The sequence below is a fragment of the Bufo gargarizans genome, unplaced genomic scaffold (assembly GCF_014858855.1).
Source record: "Bufo gargarizans isolate SCDJY-AF-19 unplaced genomic scaffold, ASM1485885v1 original_scaffold_1290_pilon, whole genome shotgun sequence".
NCBI lineage: Eukaryota > Metazoa > Chordata > Amphibia > Anura > Bufonidae > Bufo > Bufo gargarizans.
Window position 1 is genome coordinate 201,808 of NW_025334295.1, and position 27,786 is coordinate 229,593.

General features: G+C 48.0%; 1 protein-coding gene across 1 annotated transcript; it reads right to left on the reverse strand.

Annotated features, from left to right (window-relative positions):
* Nucleotides 1–4,915: 4,915 nt before the first annotated feature.
* LOC122923158 (thioredoxin reductase 1, cytoplasmic-like) lies at nt 4,916–27,507 on the reverse strand. Its single transcript, XM_044273890.1, has 16 exons — nt 27,298–27,507; nt 24,695–24,755; nt 24,283–24,392; nt 23,011–23,118; nt 20,007–20,079; nt 18,663–18,782; nt 18,432–18,574; nt 17,148–17,263; nt 13,726–13,951; nt 13,407–13,499; nt 12,968–13,044; nt 12,731–12,887; nt 10,262–10,369; nt 9,723–9,818; nt 7,084–7,218; nt 4,916–6,405 (listed from the first exon to the last, which is right to left on the reverse strand). The coding sequence occupies exons 1-16, from the start codon at nt 27,400–27,402 to the stop codon at nt 6,343–6,345; spliced, it is 1,791 nt and encodes a 596-aa protein (XP_044129825.1). The 5' UTR covers nt 27,403–27,507; the 3' UTR covers nt 4,916–6,342.
* Nucleotides 27,508–27,786: the final 279 nt, after the last annotated feature.

Genomic DNA, 27,786 nt, shown 5'->3' on the forward strand with positions numbered 1-27,786 from the left:
TTGTACATAGGAGGCAGTATTATAGTAGTTATATTCTTGTACATAGGAGCAGTATTATAGTCATTATATTCTTGTACATAGGAGCAGTATTATAGTAGTTTTAATACTACTGTATGTACAAGAATATAACAGTTATATTCCTGTAAATAGGGGGCAGTATTATAGTGGTCAGAGCAGTAGCCATTTCTCTCCCTTGGTCATACATAGTACATTATATAGTTATGGGAAACATAAGGTATTACTTTGGATTTGGGGTCGTAGACTTGGGGTGGGGAGATGTAATTCAGCATTTATGTTTGGATACAGTTGTAATCATTGTGTAAACCACTAGAAAGCTCTAAGACAAGCAGACGACTTGTGCAGTGACATAAGCCATGGAAAACAACCGCCCTGAAGATGATGGGAGAGCGCTGCCACTGGCTGTCTCGTTAATGACTGGTAATTACTTCAGTATATATCTATATATGTATCTACTGAGCGCATCTTCTGCTCGGCAGTGTAAACATCTCTTTATAGAATTACAGCATCAGGGAGATGTGAGCAGGAACAATGGAGAGAACATCAGCGAGATTAAATCTCCCTCCCACACACAGGTGCGCGCTCAGACACATTGACTGATTCATGGCCGCCATTAATGCTGCACCAGTCAAGGATCTGTATGTTTTCCACTAAGAAAAGTGACATAAAAATACGTACAATACAGAGGGAAAATCTGTCATTGCTGAATATCAATGATCCAGAAATCCGTTCACAGTGACAGGGTAATGATACTTTATTGTATCTTGAATGTCGCTCCCATGTATGTCTCCAGGTGGAGCACAGATGTCAAATTCCTGGGAGGACCTTATTCTTCTCCTCCTTTTACCCTATGCTGGGTAGTTTACGATGTATCAAAGTGGAGAAAGGGAGGCTACAAATACTCTGAACAAATTATTTGCCTTTGTTACTTTTAAAGGGAGTCTGTCACCTACATAACATGTTATAAACTGATTACATAGCTCTGTGGGAGTCAGATCCATAACCCTGATGGTACCTGGGTTTAGTCTTTCAGAGCAGACGCTGGATTTTGAATGGAGACGAGTATGACGCAGCAAGGACACAGGGCTGGCCGCGCGATACAGAGGGAAGGAGTCAGGTGCAAGTCAGGCGGGAGCCCTGGGCACTTGCGATATGCAAATTACCTATCTTTTAAAACTTCGTTTTTGGCACTTTGGAGGTTCTGAAAAACTAAACCCAGGTACCATCAGATGAATTATCTGATCACTCTTCATAACATTCTGGAGTATATGCAAATTGCTATTATAAAAACTTAAGCAGCAACTTATTCAATATTTATGTAATTATGAAAACCTTTGACCACAACTGTAGGTGACAGACTCCGTTTAAGGGCAATTGTTATGATGAGCCAAGTAGGATATCTTTACTTACACACAACACTCAATGGGGGTCATTTATAAAAAGAAAATAGTGGTTTATGCCAATCTTTGAAATCCCCTGCCAGAGGATGTGCAGTGTCATAAATTAGAAGTATCTTCCAGCAGTCCCAGTTCCTAGATTGCAGTCTACGCCAGTCTGTCACACGGGCATTCAAGTTGTATAACGACGAGTTTCCACTTTATCCACAAAACTTGCATAAACTTTCTTAGTAAATAACCCTAAATATCTACAAGACTATAAGTACTATAATACTGCCTCCTATGTACAAGAATATAACTGCTATATATATATATATATATATATATATATATATATATATAAATAATATACTATAACAACTATAATACTGTATATAAAAAAAAAATATATAATGCAATAGCTCTCTGCAAACTAAATAAGGGCTCTTTCACACTTGCGTTCTTTTCTTCCGGCATAGAGTTCCGTCGTCGGGGCTCTATGCCGGAAGAATCCTGATCAGTTTTATCCTAATGCATTCTGAATGGAGAGAAATCCGTTCAGGATGCATCAGGATTAGAGATGAGCGAACTTGTGTTTTAAGTTCGGCGTCTAAAGTTCGGGTTCGCGGAGAATCCCGATATGGATTCCGAATTCCGTTGTGGTCTGTGGTAGCGGAATCAATAATCGGCCATTATTGATTCCGCTACCAGGGACCACAACGGTATTCAGAATCCATATCGGGATTCTCCGCTAACCGGAAGCCGGACTTTAGACGCCGAACTTAAAACACAAGTTCGCTCATCTCTAATCAGGATGTCCTCAGTTCCGGACCGGAACGTTTTTTGGCCGGAGAAAATACCGCAGCATGCTGCGCTTTTTGCTCCGGCCAAAATTCCTGAACACTTGCCGCAAGGCCGGATCCGGAATTAATGCCCATTGAAAGGCATTGATACGGATCCGGCCTTAAGTTAAACGTCGTTTCGGCGCATTGCCGGATCCGACGTTTAGCTTTTTCTGAATGGTTACCATGGCTGCCGGGACGCTAAAGTCCTGGCAGCCATGGTAAAGTGTAGCGGGGAGCGGCATACTTACCGTCCGTGCGGCTCCCGGGCGCTCCACAGTGACGTCAGGGCGCCCCACGCGCATGGATCACGTGATCGCATGGCACGTCATCCATGCGCATGGGGCGCTCTGACGTCATTCTGGAGCGCCCCGGGAGCCGCACAGACTGTAAGTATACCGCTCCCCCGCTCCCCGCTCCTACTATGGCAACCAGGACTTTAATAGAGTCCTGGCTGCCATAGTAACACTGAACGCATTTTGAAGATGGATCAGTCGTCAAATGCTTACAGTTTACTTGCGTTTTTCCGGATCCGGCGTGTAATTCCGGCAAATGGAGTACACGCCGGATCCGGACAACGCAAGTGTGAAAGAGGCCTAAAGCACAAAAAGTATTCTGATGCTAATGCCATGCTTATTAAATACATTTTAGATTCTTGGCAAATACATTTTGTACAAAATTATTTGGGCCCGTCTGCCACGCGTCAAGGCGATCTCTCTAAGATGGGAACCTAACACTAAATTCTACCTGGTATGAAAATTATTTTGTCCTCTATACGTTAAAACCTTATACATTATATAGACTGAAGGCTGTGTCCTGAAGGGGTTAAGTACACCCTTTCATGTTCCAGTCATAACTTGTCCGGGTAAGTTACTGTCGCAGATTTGTGGTCGCTGAGGTGGCGTTCCTGTGTCACGGTGACAGTGCAGGGCGAGTTCTCTTATATAATCACCGCACGAGGCACAGTATGGGATCCATACTCCAGAGAACATTCTCTGCCCCTTGACCCCACCTGTTACATCACACTCGCCCAGAAGGTAAGAGATCACCAGGTTCAGCAGTTTTTTCCCTTCCCGTCAGCAGGGGGCGATCTGGATCCAGCTTCTACAATTCATAGATCTTACAAATATGTACAACCATTAGAAGGAGGACTTAAAGGGCCAGTACACCTGCAGCCTGTATTCTCTCCATTTGCTGTGCAATCGCTTGTTCTCTGTTATCAGCCACTTTAGCTATCAGGTTGACTGACTGTAGTTAGGGGGGGGGGGGTCACAGAAAGTATAGAAATGCCCGTTCACAAGACCAGCCATAACATTACAACTATCTTCCTCATATTGTGCAGCTCATCCTTGTGCCACCATGAGTTCCTACCCGTGGACCCCACCCGACCGGAGGTGTCCTAAGGCATCTTGCACACGAGCAGCAGATCCTGTAACTGTTTAGTGCGGCCTTTTTTTTTTTTCTAGCCCATACCACAGATAATTTAATTTGTCATGTTCTTGGACAGTGTTTGGAGTGTGGCAGGGGTGTTATTCTGCTGGAAGAGGCGCTGCTGCCATGAAGGGGGTACTTCTCTGTACAGTGGGTAGGTGCGTGTACCACATAATGCCAGGACATAATTTCCAGCAGATTGTCCAGATTTTCACACTGCCTCCCCCAGCTTGTCTTCTTCTTATAGTGCACCTGGTGCCATCTCTTCCCCAGGTAAGTGGTACACACCTGTCCACATGATGTAACCCGATTCATCAGACCAGGCCTCCTTCTTCCCATAGTGCACCTGGTGCCATCTCTTCTCCAGGTAAGTGATGCACCCGGCCGTCCACATGATGTAATGTGATTCATCAGACCAGGCCATCTCTTCCCCCAATTAAGTGACGCACACGGCCGTCCACAAAACGTAACGCGATTCCTCAGACTAGGACGCCTTCTTCCATTGCTCCGTTCTGGTGCTCACTGCAGGCACTTTGAGCAACGGACAGGTGTCACACAGGGTGACGACCGTCTGCAGGTACACACCAAGCTGCAATGTCCTGGCACCTTTCCATTGCCGTCTGCATTAACCCCGACACCAATTCTGCAGGATCGGGCCAGACGGTCTAGCCTCCATCCCACCACCCTCAATGAGCCTTAGGCACCCACAACCCCGTCACCAGTTGTCCACGTTTGGTAGGCATTAACCTCTACCTACCAGCAACACCCACAAGACTGGCCATTTCGCTCATATATCAGCTCCACCACATCACTGTGGGGGGGGGGGGGGGTTCTCATGGATTCAGGGCATCCAGCCGCCATCTCCTCCCCTGTAATGAACCCTCATCTATATCAGTAATGTCCCACATTGCATCAGGGTTACGGCCATTCTGTGTTTTTCCTGTTCAGAGCTTACAGATGCCACCGAGCCTGAGTGGCCCCTGCTCTATCCACGTGTTACATGATCGACCATTCATTTGATCAGTTATGTAATGCTATATGTCCCTGCAGTATAAATGAGCCCCCAATGGGCCTGGCCGTGGTACCACTGAGTATCAGGGCGCAGCTTGTACCATCACCCCAGAGATCCCTCTTTACCCTTATGAGGCAAGGGTTTAGTTTTGATAGGGAGACAGGAGAAGGAACGCAACGATATCACCCGAATGTGTCCCAGTAAAGGAGACGCCTCCGACACCAGATGTTGTATCTCACAGTTTAATGCACCATCATTGTGAACGGGCAAAACTACATGCAACATACACAAAAACCAACTACATGACAGATCAGAGGCCTGCAGCCTCAGTACAGGGGGTAAACACTGGATCAGTAGGGGTCAACTGCTGGGACGTCCACGACCAGGACTCGTATGTCCCCCATCTGCATGGGGCAGCAGACTATGGGACTGCAGGAGGTGATGAAGTGCTCTACTCCCTCCAGAAGCCCCCTAGATGAATGGAGAGGCCGTGCATGAGTGACCCTCACTCCATTCATATAAGGAGACACAGGACACCTTCTCTCATGGGGTCCCAGAGGTTAGACCCCCACCAATCTGATAACCATTTCATGTGTCAGCCCTCCCACCAATTGCATTACATTGTAACTCTAATTCATCTTTTGCCTGGAGCTAAGGTCTCGTAGCCCCCCCAACATACGACTCGCCTGAGAGGCACCCCTCTCCTCCATCATGCCCATGGAGTTTCTAATATTAAAGGCAATGTTCCAAAACAGCTTAGTGTTTCAATCCCTGCTTGCTGTCCATGAATACAAACCATTATTCCAGCATCCTTACGGTGAAACACCATCTGGTTCAGGGGCCGGTACAGTGTATCACACCCTTCTCTCATTGCGACCTGACACTCTGTCAAGCTGGATTTTTATCAGGATGCATTTTATTTTTTTAACCTCTGGTTGCAAACTGGAATGTTTTCATTTACCGACAACAAGCAGAGATCTTGGAAAAGGTAGAATTAAATTTTTACAAAGCAGAAGAGCATTTAATCACATGAAACTCCTTTAATAAAGCCTTTAGGGTGCAATGTTCCGGCACGGCCCCCCCCCCGCCCCCCCCCCCCCGGTCTGGGTAGGAACAGTGGGGACCCTCTGGACGAGCTCCTATCGGGTAAGTTGGGGGATGAGGACATAACTATTCGATTACAGCTCAAATAAATACAGATGGACAGAAAGGTTTGCATCAGACAGACGTGTCCTTAGAGGGATCAGACAGGACGTAGAAGGTAGGTGATGGGGGGCTGCAAGAAGTGGCGGCATAGAAAAATAACGAGAGGGGAAAGGGTTAACAAAAAATACTCCTAATCAAAAAAAATAAACTGCAGACAGAAGATGATGAAGTAGTAGTGATCCAGACCGTGTCTGGTCATCCGCCGCTGCTCTCCTCCAGGAGAGGTGATGAGCAGAGGCTTCATAACAAGCATTGCAGATCCAAACGCTAATCCAAACAGGTCCAGGCCTCTCGGAAACCCTGCTGTTCCACCGTTCACCCTTGACTCATCCTCGTGTCGACCGCCGGGAGTTGTGGGTAAACGCATTGATGACCGCACCTTTGGAGAGTCGCGGCCCCACACCGGACGTATCGCAGGAAGATCAGTCAAGGGGGCAGTCAACAGCAGGGCTTAACCTCAGCAACCCTTCTGGGTGATGTCTCCTCCGGATGATTTGGTGACCTCCATGGTTGTAAATATCTACAAGGGAAAGAAAAAAAAAAAATCCAAAGATGGACGTTTTACTGCGATGCGATACAAATCGGGAACTTTAGTACAAGGCAGGAGGGAAATAAAGGATTAGTCGCCCAGCTGGAGAGTAATAGCAGAGATTGTCGACTTTTATGATGTACAGGTGGTTACGCCTCAGCAGAGGAAACTGAACAGGCGGCCATTTAAAGGAGAGCGGCGCCAGCAGAGCTAATTATCATAATCAGACAAGCGTCCTGCTCACACAACAGGCCGATACACCCGAAACAAAGCTGCCTCCATTACAGGTTTACCTGGCTTTAGATCCAGGTAGTTGTGATAGGAGGCAGAAGTCCTCTTTTGTGGAGGTACTGATCCATTAGGACAACCCTTTCCCATACGCTCTATGAAAGTCATAGAAGAGGACCCTTCTATTCGAGACGCAGAAGTATCTCAGCTAAGGTTTACATGGTATTACCCTGCAATACCACTTTTCTCCTGCAGTGGCCGCTGCAGGAGAAATAAGCGTTTGCAAGCAGCAGACGGAGCCACAGCGATCGGCCGATTGCCTCCAGAGTCAGAATACAGAAAGGGGCTCTGTCTGGCAGGCGAGAAGCACGCAGCTCCGCTCTGGCCCCAAGTGTGGTGCGCTCCTGAAGAAAGCAGGTTAGGAGGCCGGGATTAACTCACCTCTGCACATGTCGGGTGGATTCCGATGGTCTCATCCAGCTTCTCTTTGGTCAGACCACATTTCATGGCAGCTGCAAACCCCTGAGTGATTTCACCAGCATTTGGCCCCAAGACATGGAACCCAATCACCCGCTCCTGACAACAGTAACAGACGAGGGCGATTAATGTGTAACGCAACACAAAACAAAGTGCAATTACTAAGGTTTAACCATTTGATGCCCGGACGGTCACAAAGATAAGTCATCTGTACTGCGGTGTTCTGGGGGGAGCCGTCCGGCCATGTGCAAACCTGATGGATTTGCAGGTCATAGTGAAGAAGGTGAATCAATCAGGTTCATCATAGGGTTGGGCGATATCAAAAATATTCAGACGATAACAATATTAAGAAATTTATCGCGATAAATAACCATTTAAAAAAGGGGAAAAACAAAACAAAACACAAGGAGATGTTCTACTGTATGGGGGCCACAAGGAGACATTACGGTATCAGGGGCAGCAGCGCAGCCACAAAGTAATTCCTTCTTGTTGGTCATGTCATGGGGGAGGGAGGGACTCATGATGGCTCATTCCCTGCCTGTCTGATATTTCAATGTGCAGTGCGGAGCATGCAGCCAGCTGCAGGCAGGCATGAAGGACTGAGTAGGCCAAGGTCGGACAGAAGACATAATTGGGGTAATGTGATAGGCAGAGACATTACATCTTTAATAGCTGCCCGTCCGGCAGCTGTGATATATAGGGTCTCTCTCCGCAGGCGAAGTGAATTCTGTGGGGGTCAGACGGAGTGGGACCAAGTTCTTACTGACTTTCCTGCTACTCGCTCCTGTACTTCGCTGCTCAGCCTGGGCGTCATCTGTTCCAGACATTAGACGTCAGTGGGCGGAGACTGCACCATGGGAGCAAGCGAGGAGCAGCCTGCAGGGGCGGGCGGCCTCAGATTTTAAAGTATGCTTCGATGACGTCACAAAATACAGCGGTAATTAGGAAACAGCGATATCGCCGTTTTTTAATACCGCGGTATAATCGCCCAACCCTAGTTCATCATGAACTGGAACATCTGTTAATATATATTGTCTGCATGCAGGGAATAAGACTCCTTTTATCACATACATCGAGAGCTGCTTTTTTTAACAGACATTTTTTAAACCCATCTACCCTCTATGACTATGACCTTCTGAAAATGTGGCTCTTGTGGGGTCCCATTTATGGCACATTAAAGAGGACCTTTCACCGTTCCTGACCGGCCTGTTTTAATAGCTTCATGCAATTGCCATTAGCCTTCAATAGGGGTACAGAGGGGAGGTAACCAGTCTCTGCACAGACTGACTATCTAATCAGCACTGCCATTTTCAGACTGTGCAGGTACACCCCCCCCCCCCCAACTGGTAACACCCCTCTGTACCCTTACTGAAGGCTAATAGCAATTCTTTCATAACTTCTAGTAGAAATAATAAAGCAGGGATGGCCAACCTGCGGCTCTCCAGCTGCTGTAAAACTACAACTCCCACCATGCCCTGCTGTAGGCTGATAGCTAGAGGCAGTGTAAGCTTGCTGGGAGTTGTAGTTTTAAAACAGCTGGAGAGCCTCAGGTTGGCCATCCCTGCAATAAAGGAACGGCACAACATACAGACATAAGAATAGATGCTCCGGAATCGTTATTACATGAGGGATGCATAAAGCTATTAAAACAGGCGTGTCAGGAGGGGTGAAAGGTCCTCTTTAAGGCCACCTGCACACTTACTGATTCCCGTGCTGAGAAGCTGCAGTGTACGACAGTACCAGGAACGTGTATGAGATTACACAGATCTCCTGTACACTTTGCTGATTTTTTTCAGTGTGGAAATTGACCTGCAATGCGGTTAGCATGTTAATTACGTTTGCGGTTTTAGCTGCGGATTTCACCCTTTTCAATGGAAGACAGATCTGCGGCAAAACCGCATCAAATCTGCAGATTTTGGTGCGGATATGCTGCAGAAACGCACAGAAAATTTATGTGGATCTTATGTGCATTCATGTGCAGAAAATCTGTATGAAATCTGAACCAAAACCACACAAATAAACAGAAATTGGTTTTGGTGCGTTTTTTTGTTGTTGCGTATTTTGCCCTCTATGTTAATGAGCCCTTGTCTATGGGGAAATCCTTCTACCGAAGTGCGAAATAGCACAGAATTGACATGCTGCGGATTTTAAAATCTGCACAACAGGTCGCTGTCTGCACCTAAGAAGCAAAGTCTACATGAGGTTTGTCCAATCTCATTCATTTGGTTGGTTCTGTATTACGCTGCATTTTTCCACACAAAATCTGCATCGTGTGCAGCCAGGGGACGTGGAAAGTGTGATGTCATCTTTCTGGATCCAGTTTTGAGTGTTCAATAAAATGTAAATGAATATAGAAGGTCACCCTCCCCTAATAGAAATAAAAAACCCTAAGTGTTCTGAACAGAATAGTGTCTAAGGGAAGGGGGAGAGGGTGTAATTTATATATTACATACACACACAGGGGCTGATCCATAGACTGACATTTCTATGCATGTCCTTATGGCCTCAAAAACAGGAACCAGTGTAAACAATGGCGCAAGCTCCGCTCTTCGTGAGCACACCGACCCTGAACCTTAGGCAAGAAAAACGCCAATGACACTTACATTATCATGTTTTTTGCAGATAACTTTGGCAAAACAAGTATTATTGTCTCGCCCGGGAACGGTCCACTCCAGAGGCCAAAATAAAGTGTGGTAAATCTAGAGAGAAACAGAACGGGATGTTTAGTGCTCTAGAGAAGTCGGCACAGGGACAGAAAACCTTTGCTACACCAGGAGCAGCAACACACCTGTCCGTGGGACATAACTGGTACGGCTCTATTCCAGTGAAGATTAACCTCCGGCACTCCAGCTGTGGTGAAACTACGACTCCCAGCATGCTCAATTCATTTCTACGGAGTTCTGAGAACAGCCAAGTGTACATCTTGGGAGTGGTAGTTTTACCACCGCAGCAGTGCCGGGGGTTAGCCATCACAGCTCTATTCAAATGAACCTTGTGAGAAGTGCGGCACTGGTCTGGAAGAAAGCAGCCATGTTATTGTAAGCCCGGACAATCCCCTTACCGTGGTTTCCACCAGCACACCGATACAGCCTTCTGTCACGTATAGGATCAAAGTAGTAGGGCACAGGACCTGGGTACTAACCTCTAGATTTTCCTCGCCAAATATTTCAATGGCTTTTTCCTCCGAGTATCCACAGCAGCCGTACTCCATTGGAGTAAACACTGTGGTTGGTACATTGATGTAATCACACTGCAAGAAAGAGGATTTCCGTTAGAATTTGGCAAGACACACAAACCGCACCTGACCCCAGGCAGCAGCAATAAAACCCAGACAAACATCTACACGGACGCAGCTTCTCACTTTGTGGTGTTGAAGACTATACAGAGTGCATTCGGAAAGTCTTCAGGCCTTTTTAATTTTCTCACATTTTATTATGTTGCTCCTTGTGATAAAAAAAAAAATAAAAATTTTTTTTTTCCAGTTTTCCCCCATCAATCGGCACTCGATATCCCAATAGGGGGAAAGTGAATACAGAATTTTAGAAATGTTAGCAAATTTATTAAAAAGGAAAAACTGAAATTTGTCTTGGACACGAGTATTCAGACCCTTTACTATGATACTTAAAGAGGACCTTTCACTACTGTACAAACTAAAAACTAACTAGATCTGTGGGCAGAGCGGCGCCCAGGGGTCCCCCTGCACTTACTAGTATGCCTGGGCGCCGCTCCGTTCGCCCGGTATAGGCTCTGGTGTCTGCGCTCCCTCTGACTGATTTTTTGTAGGAGGCGTGTCCCTTGCTGCACTGCTGGCCAATCGCAGCGCACAGCTCATAGCCTGGCTGCAGCAAGGGACACGCCTCCTACAAAAAAATCAGTCAGAGGGAGCGCAGACACCAGAGCCTATACCAGGCGAACGGAGCGGCGCCCAGGCATACTAGTAAGTGCAGGGGGACCCCTGGGCGCCGCTCTGCCCACTGATCTAGTTAGTTTTTAGTTTGTACAGTAGTGAAAGGTCCTCTTTAACATCAGCTCTGCTGCCTCCCATTTCTTTCATCTTCGAGATGTTTCTCCATCTTGATTGGAGTCACCTGTGGTGAATTCAGGTGATTTGCAAAGACACGGCCTTGTCTATATAAGATCTCGCAGCTGACAATGCATATCAGAGCAAGAACCAAGCCATGAGGAGGAAAGAACTGCCTGTAGAGATCAGAGACAGGATCGTGTGGAGGCTCAGGTCTGGAGGGGGGACAACAACATTCCTGCTGCACTGAAAGTTCACAAGAGCACAGCGGCCTCCATAATTCTTACATGGAAAAAGTCTGGGACAACCACCAAACGAAGTAATTGGGGGAGAAGGGTCGTGGTAAGAGGTGACCAAGAACCTAATGGTCACTGCGGCCGAGCTCCAAAGATCCTGTGTGCAGATGGGAGAAACTTCTAGAAGGTCGATCATCACTGCAGCCTCCACCAGTCTGGGCTTTAAGGCAGTGGCCATTAAAAAGACTACTCAGTAAAAGATATATGAAAGCCAGCCTGGAGTTCACAAAAAAGATTCTCTGACCTGATGAAACCAGGAATGAACTTTCTGGCCTCAATTCTAAGCATCACGTCTGGAGGAAACCAGGCCCTACTCAGCACCTGCCCAATACCATCCCTACAGTGAAGCATGGTGGTGGCAGCCTCATGCTGGGGGGGATGGGGAGATTGCTCCATTCAGCTTTCCCTCCACCCTGACCAAAGTATTGACATGTTTTTAATGAGAACTTGATCGAGAGCTCTGGACCTCAGACTGGGCCAAAGGATCTATTTCCAACAAGGCAATGACCCTAAGCACACAACCAAGACAACACAGGAGCGACTGAGGGACAACTCTGAGAATGTCCTTGAGTGGCCCAGTCAGAGTCCTAAACCCAATGGAACATCTCTGAAAATGGCTATCCACTGACGGCCCGCATCCAACCTGGAGAGGAGAATGGCCGAAAATCCCCAGATTCAGGTGTGCAAACCTTGTGGCATCATCCCCAAGAAGACTGGAATCACTGCAAAATACTTGTGTGACTGATGTGGCTGAATCCGTACGGCAGGATTTTAGTTTTTCCTTTTCTAACATTACGTTCTCACTTTCTCATTATGTGGGACCATGCGCAGATCAATGGGGAAAATATGATTTGTTATTTTTTTTAAATATTTTTAGCACAAGGGCGTAACAAAACAAAAAAAAAAAGTGAAAAAAAGAAGACTTCGAATGCATTGTAACCAAACCTAGTTCTGTATGTTTTTGAGAATGATAAGCATCTGTCTAATGTCAATAGTGGCAAGTGGATTCTCATTCTGTTTTATAGGCTACCATCTAGCAAATCTTCTTCGTTATGTGGCACCATGCACACAGTTTAGGGTGAGGCCACATGTGGTGCAGTTACTTCACTGCAGACCTCTGTGCAAAGGGTCTGCAACAAAACCCGCTTGCTGAATTTGCTGCAGATTGTCCATTTTCACTGCAGGTGCAGAGTATAGTTATAGTGATGCAGAAAAACCATTGTAAATCACCGTAAAGTCTTCTGCAACCCAGTGGTCAGGGCACGTTGGGAATTGTAGTAGGATCATACAGTACCTTGACTTTGGAGCCACCATACAGCCTCCTGGCCAGCAGCCGACCAGCTTGGATTGCCACTGGCGTCAGCTCTAACTTTCCATCCAGTATGTCCCCTATGGCATAGACATGAGGCACACTGGTCTGCTCCTCGTCACTGACCGGAATCTTTCCATTCCTACAAACCGTAATTAGGATATTCAGAACACAATAAAAACAGAAACGATAAATGGCAGAAGGAAAGTCGTCGGCTCTCACCTCTCATTGATTTTCACTCCAATCTTCTCAAGACCAATATTTCTAGTGCAAGAATCTCTTCCAACAGCAACTAGGACCTGGAAGAAAAGTAAAAGGACTAAACCTTTAGGGTGAAAATAATATTATGATTTGCATGTCTGGGTACTATAAAGGAGAACTGGTTAAATCTAACATTAAAGGGGTTGTCCAAGTTATATTTATTGATGACCTATCCTCAGGATAGGTCATCAATATCAGAGTGGCGGGGATCCGACACCCGGCAACCTCGCCGATCAGCTGCTTGAAGAGGCGCGCGCCGTGCCAGCGCTGCCTCCTCTTCATCGTTTTCCTGCCTGCCGTCGCATGCACAGCGGTGAGCAGCTGTAATTACACCCAAGCCCATTCATTTCAATGGGACGGCTCGTTCCTATACAAGTGTATACTCTTCTAGATCACTCACTGTATTATATTCATCTTCGATGACGGTATCGCTTTCAGTAGACTTGGAGATCACTTTCAGCCTCCCTGGAGTCCCGGCTTCCAGCTGCTCCACCTGTTCAGATGAATAAGCTTATTAATGCATCAATTAGGGCCCGAGGCAAACCACCATCAGTAGTGCGTCCCCAAATGAGCAGCACAATCCATAACTCTGGCGGCACTGCGTAAGCTTAGGCTCTGCCACCAATCCTCATGTCCTGGCTGAATGCTGGCAATACAGCTAAAATAAAACGGCGCCCCCACTGGTGGCCCTTTAAAAATACAACAAGACTGTTTCTTACTGAAGTCGGTACAAATTTCTTGATGAACTTCACTCCGTGGGTTTCCATGTAGGCTCCAGCTCTATCTGCCATCTCTTGGTCAAAGCCACGTAGGAAGATGGAGCGCACCATAACGGTGACATCCAAGCCGATCCCGGCAAGAAAACCAGCACATTCCAAAGCCACGTAGGAAGCTCCAACCACGAGCGTCTTCCCAGGACAGTGCGGCAACGAGAAGAGATCATCGCTATAAAGAAAAATAATGCAAATTGGGGTTATCTGAGGGTGGCCGCACCCAATATTAGACTTAAAAAAAATAATATTTTTTTAGGTCTTTTCACCGATGACGGATCCTCTGGATTGGTTAATCAGTATCTGATCGGTTCGACACCAGTTTGAGACTCCACCAGCACCACTGCAGCCTTCTTGCTGCAGCTCACCGGGCTGTGCTTGGTTAGCAGAGAGGAGGTCATGGTGCTACTGTACCAGTGCCAGGGCTGTGTGAGTTCTGCAGAAAATGTCCCCAGGGCTGAACAAGGGGTTTTCTAGGCTCCCGATATTGATGACCTAGCTTCAGAATAGATCAATATACAGTCGGTGAGGGTCCGACACCCCGCACCCCACTGATCAGCGCCTCCAGCGCTAGATCTGGCACTGTGAATGGAGCAGGAAGCACAGCGCCGTGTCGGGTTAACGCAGCTCATTGAAGTGAATAGAAGGATAAGTCATCAATATCAGGAGCCTGAAAAACCCCTTTAAGTTTTGAGGCAAAGTCATATGCAGGCGCCCATGACTGCAAAAAGCTGGGTAACTCCCCCCCTTTTTCTCTCCTCAATGTGTAATGCGTCTCCCCTGCCAGTGAAAGGGTTAATGTTCACACCATTTTCCCATGTATTCTTGTGGTTGGAGGCTATTAGGATTCTCCACGAAACAAGGTTTTCAGCTAATTAACAACCATAATCCCAGTAATTAAATATTACAGTCGCTATCTGTATATGCGGAAGAAGCGCAACAAGCGGCTTAAGAGGAGATTAACACAAACTGGGAGGAATTCACTTGCGGACGGCCATCCGATGCCAAGGTTCTGTCACCTCCGGACCCCATTATACTGAAGCACTCAGAACACGAGCTGCGTAAGAGGCGTTCGCTCAGAGAAACCATTAGTGCTCACCATCGGGCGATCCTTAGTGAAGCCAAGAGATGCTGGGAATTTAAGAAACTGAGACACGGCCCTAGGACGACGCAGAATAGATTGCCCGGTTCTTCCAGTCACTTGGGTTAATACAGGTCTGTTAGAGTAAATACGTTAATTCTCCATGAAAAAAAAATAATAAAAAATAAAACGGAAGCATCTTTTCTTAGAATTGTGTTCTACAGTTCCTCAGTTCTTCCTTCTGGAAGTGTGATGGGTGACACTCAGCCGTCAGTTACATATTTCCAGCATTGTATGGGGAATGCAAGTATTTACTAAAATAGACATGTCCAGTGAGGTCTTCCTTAAAGGGGGCTGTCCGGCTTTGGAGCAGATGACCACTGGGGTCCTCCACTTAACATACAAAAGCCCACAGTCCTGCCACGGCTCCGTCCCTGGACGCCTCCTCTCCCGGCAGGATCAGGAATGGTCCAGTGACCGCTGCAGCCAATCACAGCCATGACGTAGCGTTCAAGCTGCTGCGGCCTGCGATTGGTCATACCAGTCATGGAACCAAACAGCTTGCTGGTCTTGCAGGGAGCAGAAGCAGCTGGCAACGGAGCAGTGGCGGTACCGTGGATGAGTGAGTGGGCTCATGTTTAGGGGAACAGCAAAGGACCCCAGGGGGGTTGTTTACTCCAAGGCCAGACAACCCCCTTTTAAATCGTTTTACCGCAATTTTTCAGGTTCTACAGAAAAAAAAAAAAAAATAAAAAAAAAAAACGCTCCAAAATGCTGTGTGTGAATCTGGGTGTTGTATGGAATCCCAAAATTAAAACCCCTTTTAAAAGAACAGACGCCGTGAATTTTTGTAGACATTGATTCAGATGTCAGGAAGTCATTTGGTATCTGTAAATCATATTTCATGAGACATCCGAGCGGTGTGTACACAGGCAGGCGAGGGTTTACAGTTACGGAGGAAGTTTGCTTCATGACTGTAAATTGAGAAAGCCGTCAGGGATTTCAAAACCTTTAACGCCCGACACTCCCTTCCTTTGTAAACGCCTGCAAGTCTATGACTTACAGACTCAATACTACAAGCTCCGACGAGTACAAAGAAACATTACACGTGATGCGTTTCTAAAGAAATGATGCATATATCAATGAGGCCTGGGCGCCCATGATCCTACTAATCACTGCGTACCAGGAGACCGGCCATTCTGGAGATACTTAGGTCCTTACGCTTTTTTCCCCCCGCTTCCAACACATTAACTTCAGGAGCTGACCGTCCATGCAGCACACTGGGGGCGAGCAGAGCAGACAGGTTGATGAGAGCTAGACTCTCAGCTACTGATGGTGGTTTGGACAACCCCTGTCACATCCGAGTGCGGCTGTGACCAGGACTGAATGGCACTTGGGCTGGGAGGCTGAGCTGAAGAGGGGATCTCATCAGATGACGCACAAGTCACCACACTTGACCATGAACGACAATCTCCAGCTGATCCACTGGCACCATTTTTCGCTGTTGTGGGGACAAGTCCCCCCCCCCCCATTATTTCCTTTCATCATTGCTGTGGCTGTATAAGGGCTCATGCACACGGCCGTTGCAGTCTTAGCAGTCTGCAAATTGCGGATACCAGCTGTGTGCATTCCGCATTTTGAGGAACGGACAATAGGGCATGTTCTATTTTGCGGGCCATACCGATGCAGACAGCACACAGGTGTGCTCTCTGCATCTTTTGCGGCCCCGCTGAAGTGAATAGGTCTGCATCCGACCCTCCAAAAAACGGGGAGCGGATGTTTGTGTGCCTACTATTGTAAGGCCTTGTTTTATTCAGAGGAACAGCAGTAGTAGTAGGTTAAGTGGTGACCTGTACAGACAGTCCTAGGGTCTTTTCTAGGTCCCCAAGAACACCTGCACCCAGTAATTTTAAAGGGTGGGCTACGCTTATGGTGCAGTGACTCTTGGCCACGGCAATCAAAGAGTTAAATGACTGGGATCAAAAGGTTCTTCCATTTCTGGCACTTACAGTAGTTATTAGGCAGCTGAGCACCTGCTCCAGAGCATCACAGAACATCCATGCAGGCACATTGGCAGTTATTAAGGGGTTAAATACCAAAAGTAAAATTGGCTTTTAAAACCTCAAGCGCACAAATATGTACTTGGAATTCCTCCTCCACATCATAAAACTGCAAGAACGCGGCAGAGATAAGGAAACTGGTGCAATGTCCTCGTAAAGAGTTGCCAGACTGGTATGTGGTAAAGCCAAGTCGGGAGCAGACCGCTTTTACCTGTAAGTACACGACTTACCTGGTAATGCAGAATTCCTTATCACCCGGGATACTGAGATATCGGGGCCTCTCCCCTGTGGCGATGACAAACTTCTCTCCTGTGAAGAAGCTCTCTTTGCCTCGTTTGTTTGTTGCCTAATAGTCCAGAAGGGAACAAAATGCAATTTTAACGCCATTTAATAAAGCATCCTGGTAGAAGACCCCCACAACAGCTAAAACGAGGGGGCCATGAGGCTCTGCAGAGCAGCAGGCCGGACATGCACGGTAATACACATCTATCGTGCCTCTCAGGCTTCTTTCACACTGGCGTTTCTGGGTCCGCTTGCGAGAGCCGTTTTAGGGCTCTCACAAGCGGCCCCAAAACGGATCAGTTTAGCCCCAATGCATTCTGAATGGATAAGGATCCGCTCAGAATGCATCAGTTTGGCTGCGTTTTGTCAGCGTTGTGTTTTTTTTAGGCGTTCACTAAGACGCAGATTGCAGCATTTTGGTGACCGGCTGACGATGCGGAGCCAAACGGATCCGTCCTGATTTACAATGCAAGTCAATGGGGACGGATCCGTTTTCAATTGCACCATATTGTGTCAGTGAAAAACTGATCCGTCCCCATTGACTTACATTGTAAGTTAGGACGGATCCGTTTTGACTTTTTTTTTTTATGAATAATGCAAACTGATCCATTATGAACGGATACAAGTGTTTGCATTATCGGTGCGGATCTGTCTGTGCAGATACAAGACGGATCCGCACCGAACGCCAGTGTGAAAGTAGCCTTAGGCCCTCATCAGCTTCTGCATTTGGAAGGGGTAGAGGGTGCTCCTGTATAGTTACTGGTGAGGGTCTCTGCACTGGACCCACACAGATGAGAATCTATGACGTCTTCAGAGGGGTTGTCCACAGTATAGGGTAAGCCATTACATGGAACCTAATGGAATCACATAACGGGCATGAGGACGTAACTGGGGAAGGGGCATTCAGTCAGGAGCCACTTCAAGTCAAAGCAAAGTCATTAACAAGCAGCAGCTCTGAATCTGGGAGGTTCATGTAATACATAAGTGACTATTCAGCGTAATGGCGGCCATCTAAAACTTAAAGGGTTATTCCCCTTTCAGCCATTCATAGGACGGATATTTCTGATCTCTGCTACGTGGTGGACACGTGGAGAAAACCCTTAAGAGATTCTGCAGCAGCTGCAGCGACATGTAGAACTGCACTCGGATGTAGAGCTTTCCAGCATCTTCACTTCATACTGGAGGACAGCACCATACAGAACTCTGCCTTACATAAAATGTTCGCTATTCACCTTGATCTTGTGCGGTTCCACAAACTCTCCATAGGCGTTCTCGTAGCGGACGTTCTTGTCCCTCAGTGATACCCTGTAGCCCCAATTCAAAGAGCCAATGTAGTTCTGGATGTTCTCCTTCATGGTCTCCCAGTTGTGTTTTACTGGGAATAAAACATTATAAATGTGAATACAAAGCAATTACTGAAGTTACTGACACAAAGCCTCCGGTACAGGACGCTCTCCTCTTACCTTGTTCATCGTATTCCCAGCCAAACTTCCTGGAGTCTTTCAGCGATTGTCCCAGGAGAGCCGCTTGGTGCATTAACTTCTTGGGAATGCACCCGACATTGACACATGTGCCGCCAAGCCCTGTGTAAAAGCAGCCGCACATTAGTCCTAAAAGACGAGGCCTGAAGATTCCAGGAAAGACACTTTCATGCCTTGGAGCCGTTGCGGCTTCCATAATTCAAGGCCAAAGCAGCAACTGTCTGCCGTTACCAGTCAATCTCCGTAATCTGCAGGAAAGTCCATCTTGTAAAGCATTTGCTTCTTAGCGATCATCTTGCAGTGTAATACTGCAGCCGACTGCCCGACGCTCGGGCACCGGCAATCCAAATCTTGTGACAATTTTTTTTTTGTATCTATCGTTTGCAGGGGGTAGATTGTGATCAGACACCAAAAACCCCAATACAGTATCGCTGGCATAGCATTCGCTCCTCCCCAAATAGCAGCCGTCTCCTCCGCTAGTGAGCAGGCGACTGAGGCGATTGCCGGAGGGAATGCTTCCCTCCCGACAATCGTCTCCCACATTGGGCTGTGTAATACAATAAGACTGAAGGGACCCCTAGCGCTGCTGTACCTTTCATTGCACATCAGCACCCCAGCCACCCATTATGCAGGGAGCTGCATATGGCCGCTTCCACTGCAACATACTACAGCTCCCTGCACAGCGGATAGCCGGGCACTGCTGCGCAGGGATGAATAGTGAAGGGGGTGCAGCCTACACCAGAGCTGTGGGTCTCTTCAGTGTTAGGAGGGGTCCCTGAGGCCTGGCCTCCTGATGGCAGCTAGTCCTGCTGTCAATGCTGAGGGTTTGTACCCCCAGCACAGATCTTTTCCCTGTTCTGCACTCCTGGTCATTAAGCTTTCACATGTCGCCTGCACTGACACACTGTAACAAACTGCAGCTGTGTGAGAATACGTTGTCAGCTCCAGAAAGTTTACATTTAGGCCTCATGCACACGACTGTGCCGCTTTTTTTTGTGGTCCGCAAACCACGGATCCGCCCGTGTGCCTTCCGCAATTTGCGGAACGGAACAGGCGGCCCATTGTAGACATGCCTATTCTTGGCTGCAAGACGGACAAGAATAGGACATGCTATATTTTTTTTGCGGGGCCACAGAACGGAGCAACGGATGTGGATATTACACTGAGTGCTGTCCAGCATCTTATGCGGAAAAAATTGAAGTGAATGGGTCTGCACCCGAGCCGCAAAAACTGAAAGCTCGGATGCGGACCATAACTACGGCCGTGTGCAATAGGCCTTACTGTCAACAAGCAGAGATCTTGAACTACGTAACACAAAAAACTTACCCCAAGAAGCCCCTAGAGGTGTAGGAACAACGAAATCCAACACCATGACTTTCTTCCCCAGAGCTGCAGCTTCCTATAAAAAGAGAACATATTATAAATGACTACTGCAGGAAGGGTGGCTGCTTAATACAAAGGGGTCTTCCCGCCCGCCGAGCATCAAAAAGAGACTCTGGTAGGCTGCGGTCATACAGGTCAGGACGTGACACGCAAAGAGCCAGCACAGAACGGTAACCAGCATGGAGTGAGGGGAGGGACAGAACCCTTTATACAGATTTACCCAGGATAACCCCATCCTCATGTTTCTCTTGGCATCCCACCAACGTTATGTTATGGCGGTTTTCACGCCTTAAATGAGACAGACCCGACACCATTACAAAATCGCTAAAAGCATAGAAAATATAAGCTTCAGGATCCACTGTGCGCTTCAGATATGATGTAAGGAAACAGGAAGCACGTTCGATGCCACATGTGCGAAAATGAACCAGAGCAGCGAGCCGCACATGGATCCTGACAGCACAGGACGGTATTATTCATGTCATAAGGCAACACACATACAAAGGACTGCGCAGAGGACTTGGATGTGGAAACAGCGCAAAATCACACGCTTACACGGGGCCTGCAGCAATAAGTCTAAGTGATTGCAATGTGACAGCGTTACACTGCTTCCATGGGTGACGGGCAACATAAAAGACTCATCTTGGAGCCAACATATGGCACCTGGGCCACTGAAGGAGAATGACTATGACTGCACGCTACTATTGTCGTCAGCCCCACAGTGAATGCATGAACGTCTCTTCATACAAACAGGAGCATGAGAACCCCCTCACAGAACAATTTACTTTTGCTGTGGGACGACGATAGTGTAAGGGGTGCGGACACAGGATCCGGTTTTCTGCCAGTTTTTATGGTCAAAACCAGGAGTGGATTGAAAAAAGGTGGAAAAGTTGTATCTGCCCTTAAAGGGGTATTCTGGTTGGTTAGAGAGTTATCCCCTATCCACAAGAAAGGGCATGACTTTAATCAACTGCAATACCGCAACCGGAATACCCCTTTAATACTTTCTGTGATCCACACCTGATTATAGCTTCAAAATCTCCATCAAAAAGACAGAACATGTGGCAGCACCCTAAGGCTAGGGCTACACGGCCACATGTGTTGCACAACTTCTAGTCGCAGAAAAGTCAAGCAACTTTTTTTTTTTTTTTTGAACGACAGTCAGTGGTGTTGCACGGTTGGATTTTTGTGCGTGTCGCAGCGGGACACCACTATCATTATAAAAATTTTGCGCGACATGTCTCGATGTAGTTGTGCCCTTTTCGTCGCCGTGTGGCTCTAGCCCAAGTGGTAAAGGCGAGACAACCCTACATTGTCAGATGCATGTTATTAACGGCAATTAAACCCAATGTCTAAAGGGCGAGTCCGCACCCTCCTCCTCCTCCTCCCAGGAGAAAGGCTTGTGCACTCACCCTAACGCTGGGTTCAGACCTGAGCGTTCTGAAACGAGCGCTCTGTATGCGCGATTGTACGGGCGTTTACAATCGCGCATACAGAGACTGGCGTTCACACATTGTCGCGCGTTCCCGAATTTCTATGTGTGGGAACGCGCGACAAACGCCCAAAAAAAAGCTCAAGCACTTGTTTGAGCGTCGGGCGTTTTACAGCGCGATCGTACGCGCTGTAAAACGCCCAGGTGAGAACCATTCCCATAGGGAATCATTGGTTCTTGCCTGTTGTGCGTTTTACAGCGCGTAGGAACGCGCTGTAAAACGCTCAGGTGTGAACCCAGCCTAAATGAAAGCAGGGAGATAAAAGCTTAGCGTCAGTAACTTGATCAGGGAGCGCGCTCTACAAGCTGGAGATGCACGCGGCCGTAGATCAGAGCTGAATGACGTTGCAGAAAATGATTGCAATGAAGAGTCAACTGGGAACAGCGGGTGAATGCACCGCCATGCTTCACTGTCCGGGACACCACGCAACAAGCGCTGCCACGACTGAGATGGGCACAGCATTTTCCAGAAATTAAATATCGTGACCTATCCTGAGATCAAATACAGGCTGCCCCGGTGATCAACTGTTCGATAGGCCACAGCGCTCAGACGAGGCGCTCTTCCTCGTATACCAAGCACTGCCTGTTGTGGATATGCAAGTAAGGCCTCATGCACACGCCCGTGGTGTGTTTTGCAGTCCGCAAAACACGGATGGCGTCCTTGCGCGTCCCGCAATTTGCGGAACGGCACGGACAGCCTTCAATATAAATGCCTATTCTTGTCCGCAAAGCGCGGACAGGTTATATTTTTTTAGCGGGGCCATGGAACGGAACAACGGATGTGGACAGCACGCGGAGTGCTGTCCGCATCTTTTGCGGCCCCATTGAAGTGAATGGGTCCGCACCCGAGCCGCCAAGACGGTGGCTCGGATGCGGACCAAAACAACGGCCGTGTGCATGAGGCCCAAGGCTACTTTCACATTAGCATTTTTTGCAAATCCGTCATGGATCTGCAAAAACGCTTCCGTCACAATAATAAAGCCGCATGCGTCCGTCATGAACGGATCCGGTTTTATTATGTCTTCTATAGCCATGACGGATCCGCCATGAACACCATTAAAAGTCAATGGGGGACGGATCAGTTTTCAATTGCGTCACTGAAAACGGATCCGTCCCCATTGACTTACATTGTGTGTCGGGACGGATCCATCTTGCTCCACACCACATCGCGGACAGAAAAACACGTTATTCTGTCCGCGATGGGAGCGCAACGGAATGCATTTTAGTGCATTCCATTACGTTCAGTTTTGTCCCCATTGACAATGAATGTGGACAAAACTGAAGCGTTTTCTTCCGCTATTGAGATCCTGTGACGAATCTCAATAGCGGAATTGAAAAAGCTAATGTGAAATGTACAATAGAGAAAACCGTACAACAAGTGTTTACACCAACACCTGCTGTCACAACTTCTTCACATGCAAAACTGACTGCCGGAACCAGGATGGGGCGAGACAATACCTTAGAGCACGCCAGACCGCCGGAACCGCCTCCAATGACGATAAGGTCATAATCATAGGTGACAGCGTTCTTATCCAGCAGCTTCTGCAGAGTCCCGTCCCGATGAGCCTGCCATCGAGAACACAAACATTAGGGAAACAGCACAGACGTCACTTGTCCCCTCCTGCCGCACATTTACTCCTCTAATCTCCCATCGGCTGGATCCACACACACTGATTTTACTCCACCCCCACATCCCCCAAATCTACCATCAACAGGTAAAGATTAGTCCTGGATCAGACAAACATGGCTCCTTTCTTCCAGAAACAGGGAGACACCTGTCCATGGGTTGTGCCCGCTATTGCAGCTCCACTGAAGTGAATGGGGCTGACCTGCAATACCAGACACAACAAGCAGCCATGCTTTTCTCATTATGGACAACCCCAGTCACGCGATGGTCTGTGTGCATCCCGCACTTCACGGTCCCTCGTAAAACCGACAACAGGACATGATCTATCATTTGCAGACAGCACACAGACGACATCAGTGTGCTGTCCACATTTTTTGCAGCCCCATTAAAATGAAGGGGTCTGCAAAAAAACACGGATTGGACATGGATGGAAAATACATGTAAAGTTCTGTGAATGCACAAGTGTGCAGAGACTACATGGCAGGGGTGGGGGGTAGGTGGTCTGCAACCATGGAAACACATGGGCTTGCACAGGAGCTGCAGAGACAAAAGTCTGATTTTTAAAGGGATTTTCTGAGAGTTTTACACCTATCCTCTGGATAGGTCATCAGTATCTGATCAAAACCAGGACCGACATCGATTAGCTGTTTGAGGAGGCATCGACGCTCACAGTAGATCTGCACGGTGCGATGTCAAGTTCTTCGGTCACGTGGCCTAGGCGCAGCTCAGCCCCATAGAAGTGAATGGGGCCCGAGTGTGAGAGAGAAAGAAAGAGCTGACAGGGGCGCCGCTGCCTTCTCACCCCCACCGATCAGATACTGATGACCTGTCCAGAGGAGGTCATCGGTGAAGAACTCCCAGAAAACCCGCAATTTCACGTCCGCAATTTCGTTTTGCATTTTGTAGAATGGAATTGCAAACCCATTCATTTCTATGGGGCCGCACGATGTGCTGCCTGGATACGGAATTGCGGACCCGCACTTCCGTTCTCGAAAAACATAGAACATGTCCTATTCTTGTACGCAATGGCGTGAATGGACCCCAAGACCGTTTGCAAAGCAATTCTGAAGGCAGCTTCAGAACTGTACGTAGGGGGAACGTACCTGGAGAGTTTTATCGCAGCCGCCCACGTGGGTCTTATTCACAAACACGCTGGGGACCGTCCTCTGTCCGGTCATTTCATGCAGTGTGTCCTGGATACTGCCGCCGTCCTCTAGAATGGGGGGAAAAAGAAATGCAATCAATGACAACATAGCCACCTCTTCCTATGAGACGAACGGGCGCGGACCACTCAGAGTCTGCCTCCCGTGCGTCCTCGTGAATGGCGCCCATTTTCACCGCAGTCCGCCCATTAACGCTCAATACGGCCCAGAGGACGCGTGTCATGACAGATGATTACACGGCACACGCAGTCAGCGGGCATCGAGCTGTGCCTGAAACACGTCAAACATTAACAGCTACGAACCGAGCAAAAGCACAATTACGTGGGACGTGGTCGTCTAATGGTTCACTCACCGCACTGATCCAGCTCCAGCGCAAAATATTCCCTGCCCAGCTCGGTGAAGAGGGTCTTTACCTGGAGGAGAAATGACCACAAATCAGTATTAACGGCCGTTCCTACCCGGACCTCTGCACCGCATCTAGCGAAGCCTTCTCCGGTCTAAATGTGAATCTTTTCACTGGTAACTAAAGGATCTCGGATAGTGATGAGCGAACTTGTGTTTTAAAGGGAACCTGTCACCAGGATTTTGTGTATAGAGCTGAGGACATGGGTTGCTAGATGGCCGCTAGCACATCCACAATACCCAGTCCCCATAGCTCTGTGTGCTTTTATTGTGTAAAAAAACCGATTTGATCCATATGCAAATTAACCTGAGATGAGTCCTGTACGTGAGATGAGTCAGGGACAGGACTCATCTCAGGTTCATTTGCATATGTATCAAATCGTTTTTTTTACACAATAAAAGCACACAGAGCTATGGGGACTGGGTATTGCGGATGTGCTAGCGGCCATCTAGCAGCCCATGTCCTCAGCGCTATACACAAAATCCCGGTGACAGGTTCCCTTTAAGTTCGGCGTCTAAAGTTCGAGTTAAGGTTATCGAAGTAGCCCGTTATGGATTCTAAGGCTGGGTTCACACCTGAGCGTTTTAAAACGCCCGACGCCCCAAGAAGTACATGAGCTTCTTTGGGGCGTCTTGTCGCGCGTTCCCGCTGAAGTCTATGTACGGGAACGCGCGACAAGACGTTCCGTTATGGTCCATAGTAGCGAAATCCATAACGGGATACTTCGATAACCCGAACTTTAGACGCCGAACTTAAAACACAAGTTCGCTCATCACTAATCTCGGAACGTCTGCGCTCAGAACCGGCCGCGCTCTCTCCTGAATGGACAGATGGTCAGTGAAGAACCATGTTCATGGCCATAAACCCATTGAAACGGCCGCGTGAATAACCCCATAGACGGACACCTATAACAGACGGGTGACTGTTGTCACATGTTGTGTGAATGTAGCCTAAGGGCCGTTTCACACCACGAGCGAGTCCATTGTAGGAATCGGGCTCCGTGTGGGAGAGTGATCCTCCGTTCTGGACTCGCAGGGCGTTACACTGATGTGTGCCTCTGACCCTACAGATACAGGATCACACAGACAGCTTTATGTCACTATGATCCTGTAGAGGTAAGGTCAAGCAGAGACACACAGCATAACGCCCTGCGCTCCTGCAAGTCCAGAACAGAGGATCTCGCTCCCACACGGAGCCCAAATCCTACAATGGACTCGCTCGTGGTGTGAAACGGCCCTGACACTTATTTCCACCACTTATGCTGCCTGCAGATATCCACATGTGACCTGAACATAAACCTTCCTGCTTCCGTCCGTATCTGTAATTTGCATGTGACGGCAGAAATTACAGGAAAATTTGGATTTCCCAACAGGAAATAAAAAGATAAAAATCACATTACATTACTTACCCTGTACTGATCCTGAGCTACATCCTGTATTATACTCCAGAGCTGCACTCACTATTCTGCTGGTGCAGTCACTGTGTACATACATTACTTATCGTGTACTGATCCTGAGTTACATCCTGTATTATACTCCAGAGCTGCACTCACTATTCTGCTGGTGGAGTCACTGTGTACATACATTACTTATCCTGTACTGATCCTGAGTTACATCCTGTATTATACTCCAGAGCTGCACTCACTATTCTGCTGGTGCAGTCACTGTGTACATACATTACTTATCCTGTATTATACTCCAGAGCTGCGCTCACTTTTCTGCTGGTGCAGTCACTGTATACATACATTACTGATCCTGTATTATACTCCAGAGCTGCGCTCACTAGGTCTGCAGACACATCAGTGATGTATAACTACACGAGCAGCAGGATAATATTACACATTACCTTATGTAAACCCTCCTGACACGGACAGCTTTTTTGAGAGCATTAGTTTCTAGTGATGAGCGAACTTGTGTTTTAAGTTCGGCGTCTAAAGTTCGAGTTCAGGTTATCGAAGTATCCTGTTATGGATTCTAAGGCTGGGTTCACACCTGAGCATTTTACAGCGCATACGATCGCGCTGTAAAACGCCCGACGCCCCAAGAAATACATGAGCTTCTTTGGGGCATCTTGTCACGCGTTCCCGCTGAAGTCTATGTACGGGAACGCGCGACAAGACGTTCCGTTATGGTCCATAGTAGCGAAATCCATAACGGGATACTTCGATAACCCGACGCCGAACTTAAAACACAAGTTTGCTCATCACTATTAGTTTCCTTAAATCTCCACCAAGTTCAATATCTCTGCTTGCTGCCAGTAAAGGGGAACATTCCTGTTTAAATTCAGGGACTGAAAATAGTCCTAGTAATGCTTCTCACAGCTGAGGATTTGTTACAGTTGTACCCAGACTAGACAGTCCCAGGCTCTGCGCAGATACAGCTTTATCCCATTCACTTGAATGGCAAGTTCAGGGGCCCCACCTATCCGAGGACCCCAGGGGCCACAAGGGTGCAGCTCCCAGCCCCCCCATACTGCCGCCCGCCAGGAATTATGGGAGATTCCACACCTGGAGAGTCATGCAGACAGAGCGCAGCCCCAGCCCCCCGCCTCACCCTGTCGCAGTAGGGGCAGGAGCTCTTGCTGAAGACCATCACCGGGTTCTTCTCCACCAGCTCCTCCACCCGGCTCCGCAGCGCTTCTCTGCCGGTCGGCGGCATGGTGTTAGCGTCTCGGCCTGACCCTGCTCGGACACCGTCGTCGGTCTAATGTCACTGTGTAGTCTTCCCGCCTGGCAAGTGGCAACCTCATGACGTGACGTCACTCAGCTCCGCCCATCCAGCGCCTCGTCAAAGCTCCCGGCGTCCCACGTGACCGCGCAGAATGCCTAGTAATGATGAGCAGGCAGGACGTCCCGGGGTCACGTGAACTTGAAGCGGCAAGAACGTGTCCAGACTCCAGAAGACGGTGATGAGGAAGGGGCTGCGGAGCTCACTGACTGTTATGTGTATCTAGGCCAAGTCCAACCAGCTGTGTCACTCAGCCTTCCCACATCCCTGAGGGGCACAGATACCTGCCTAACCCTGTGCAGCAGGGTATTATAG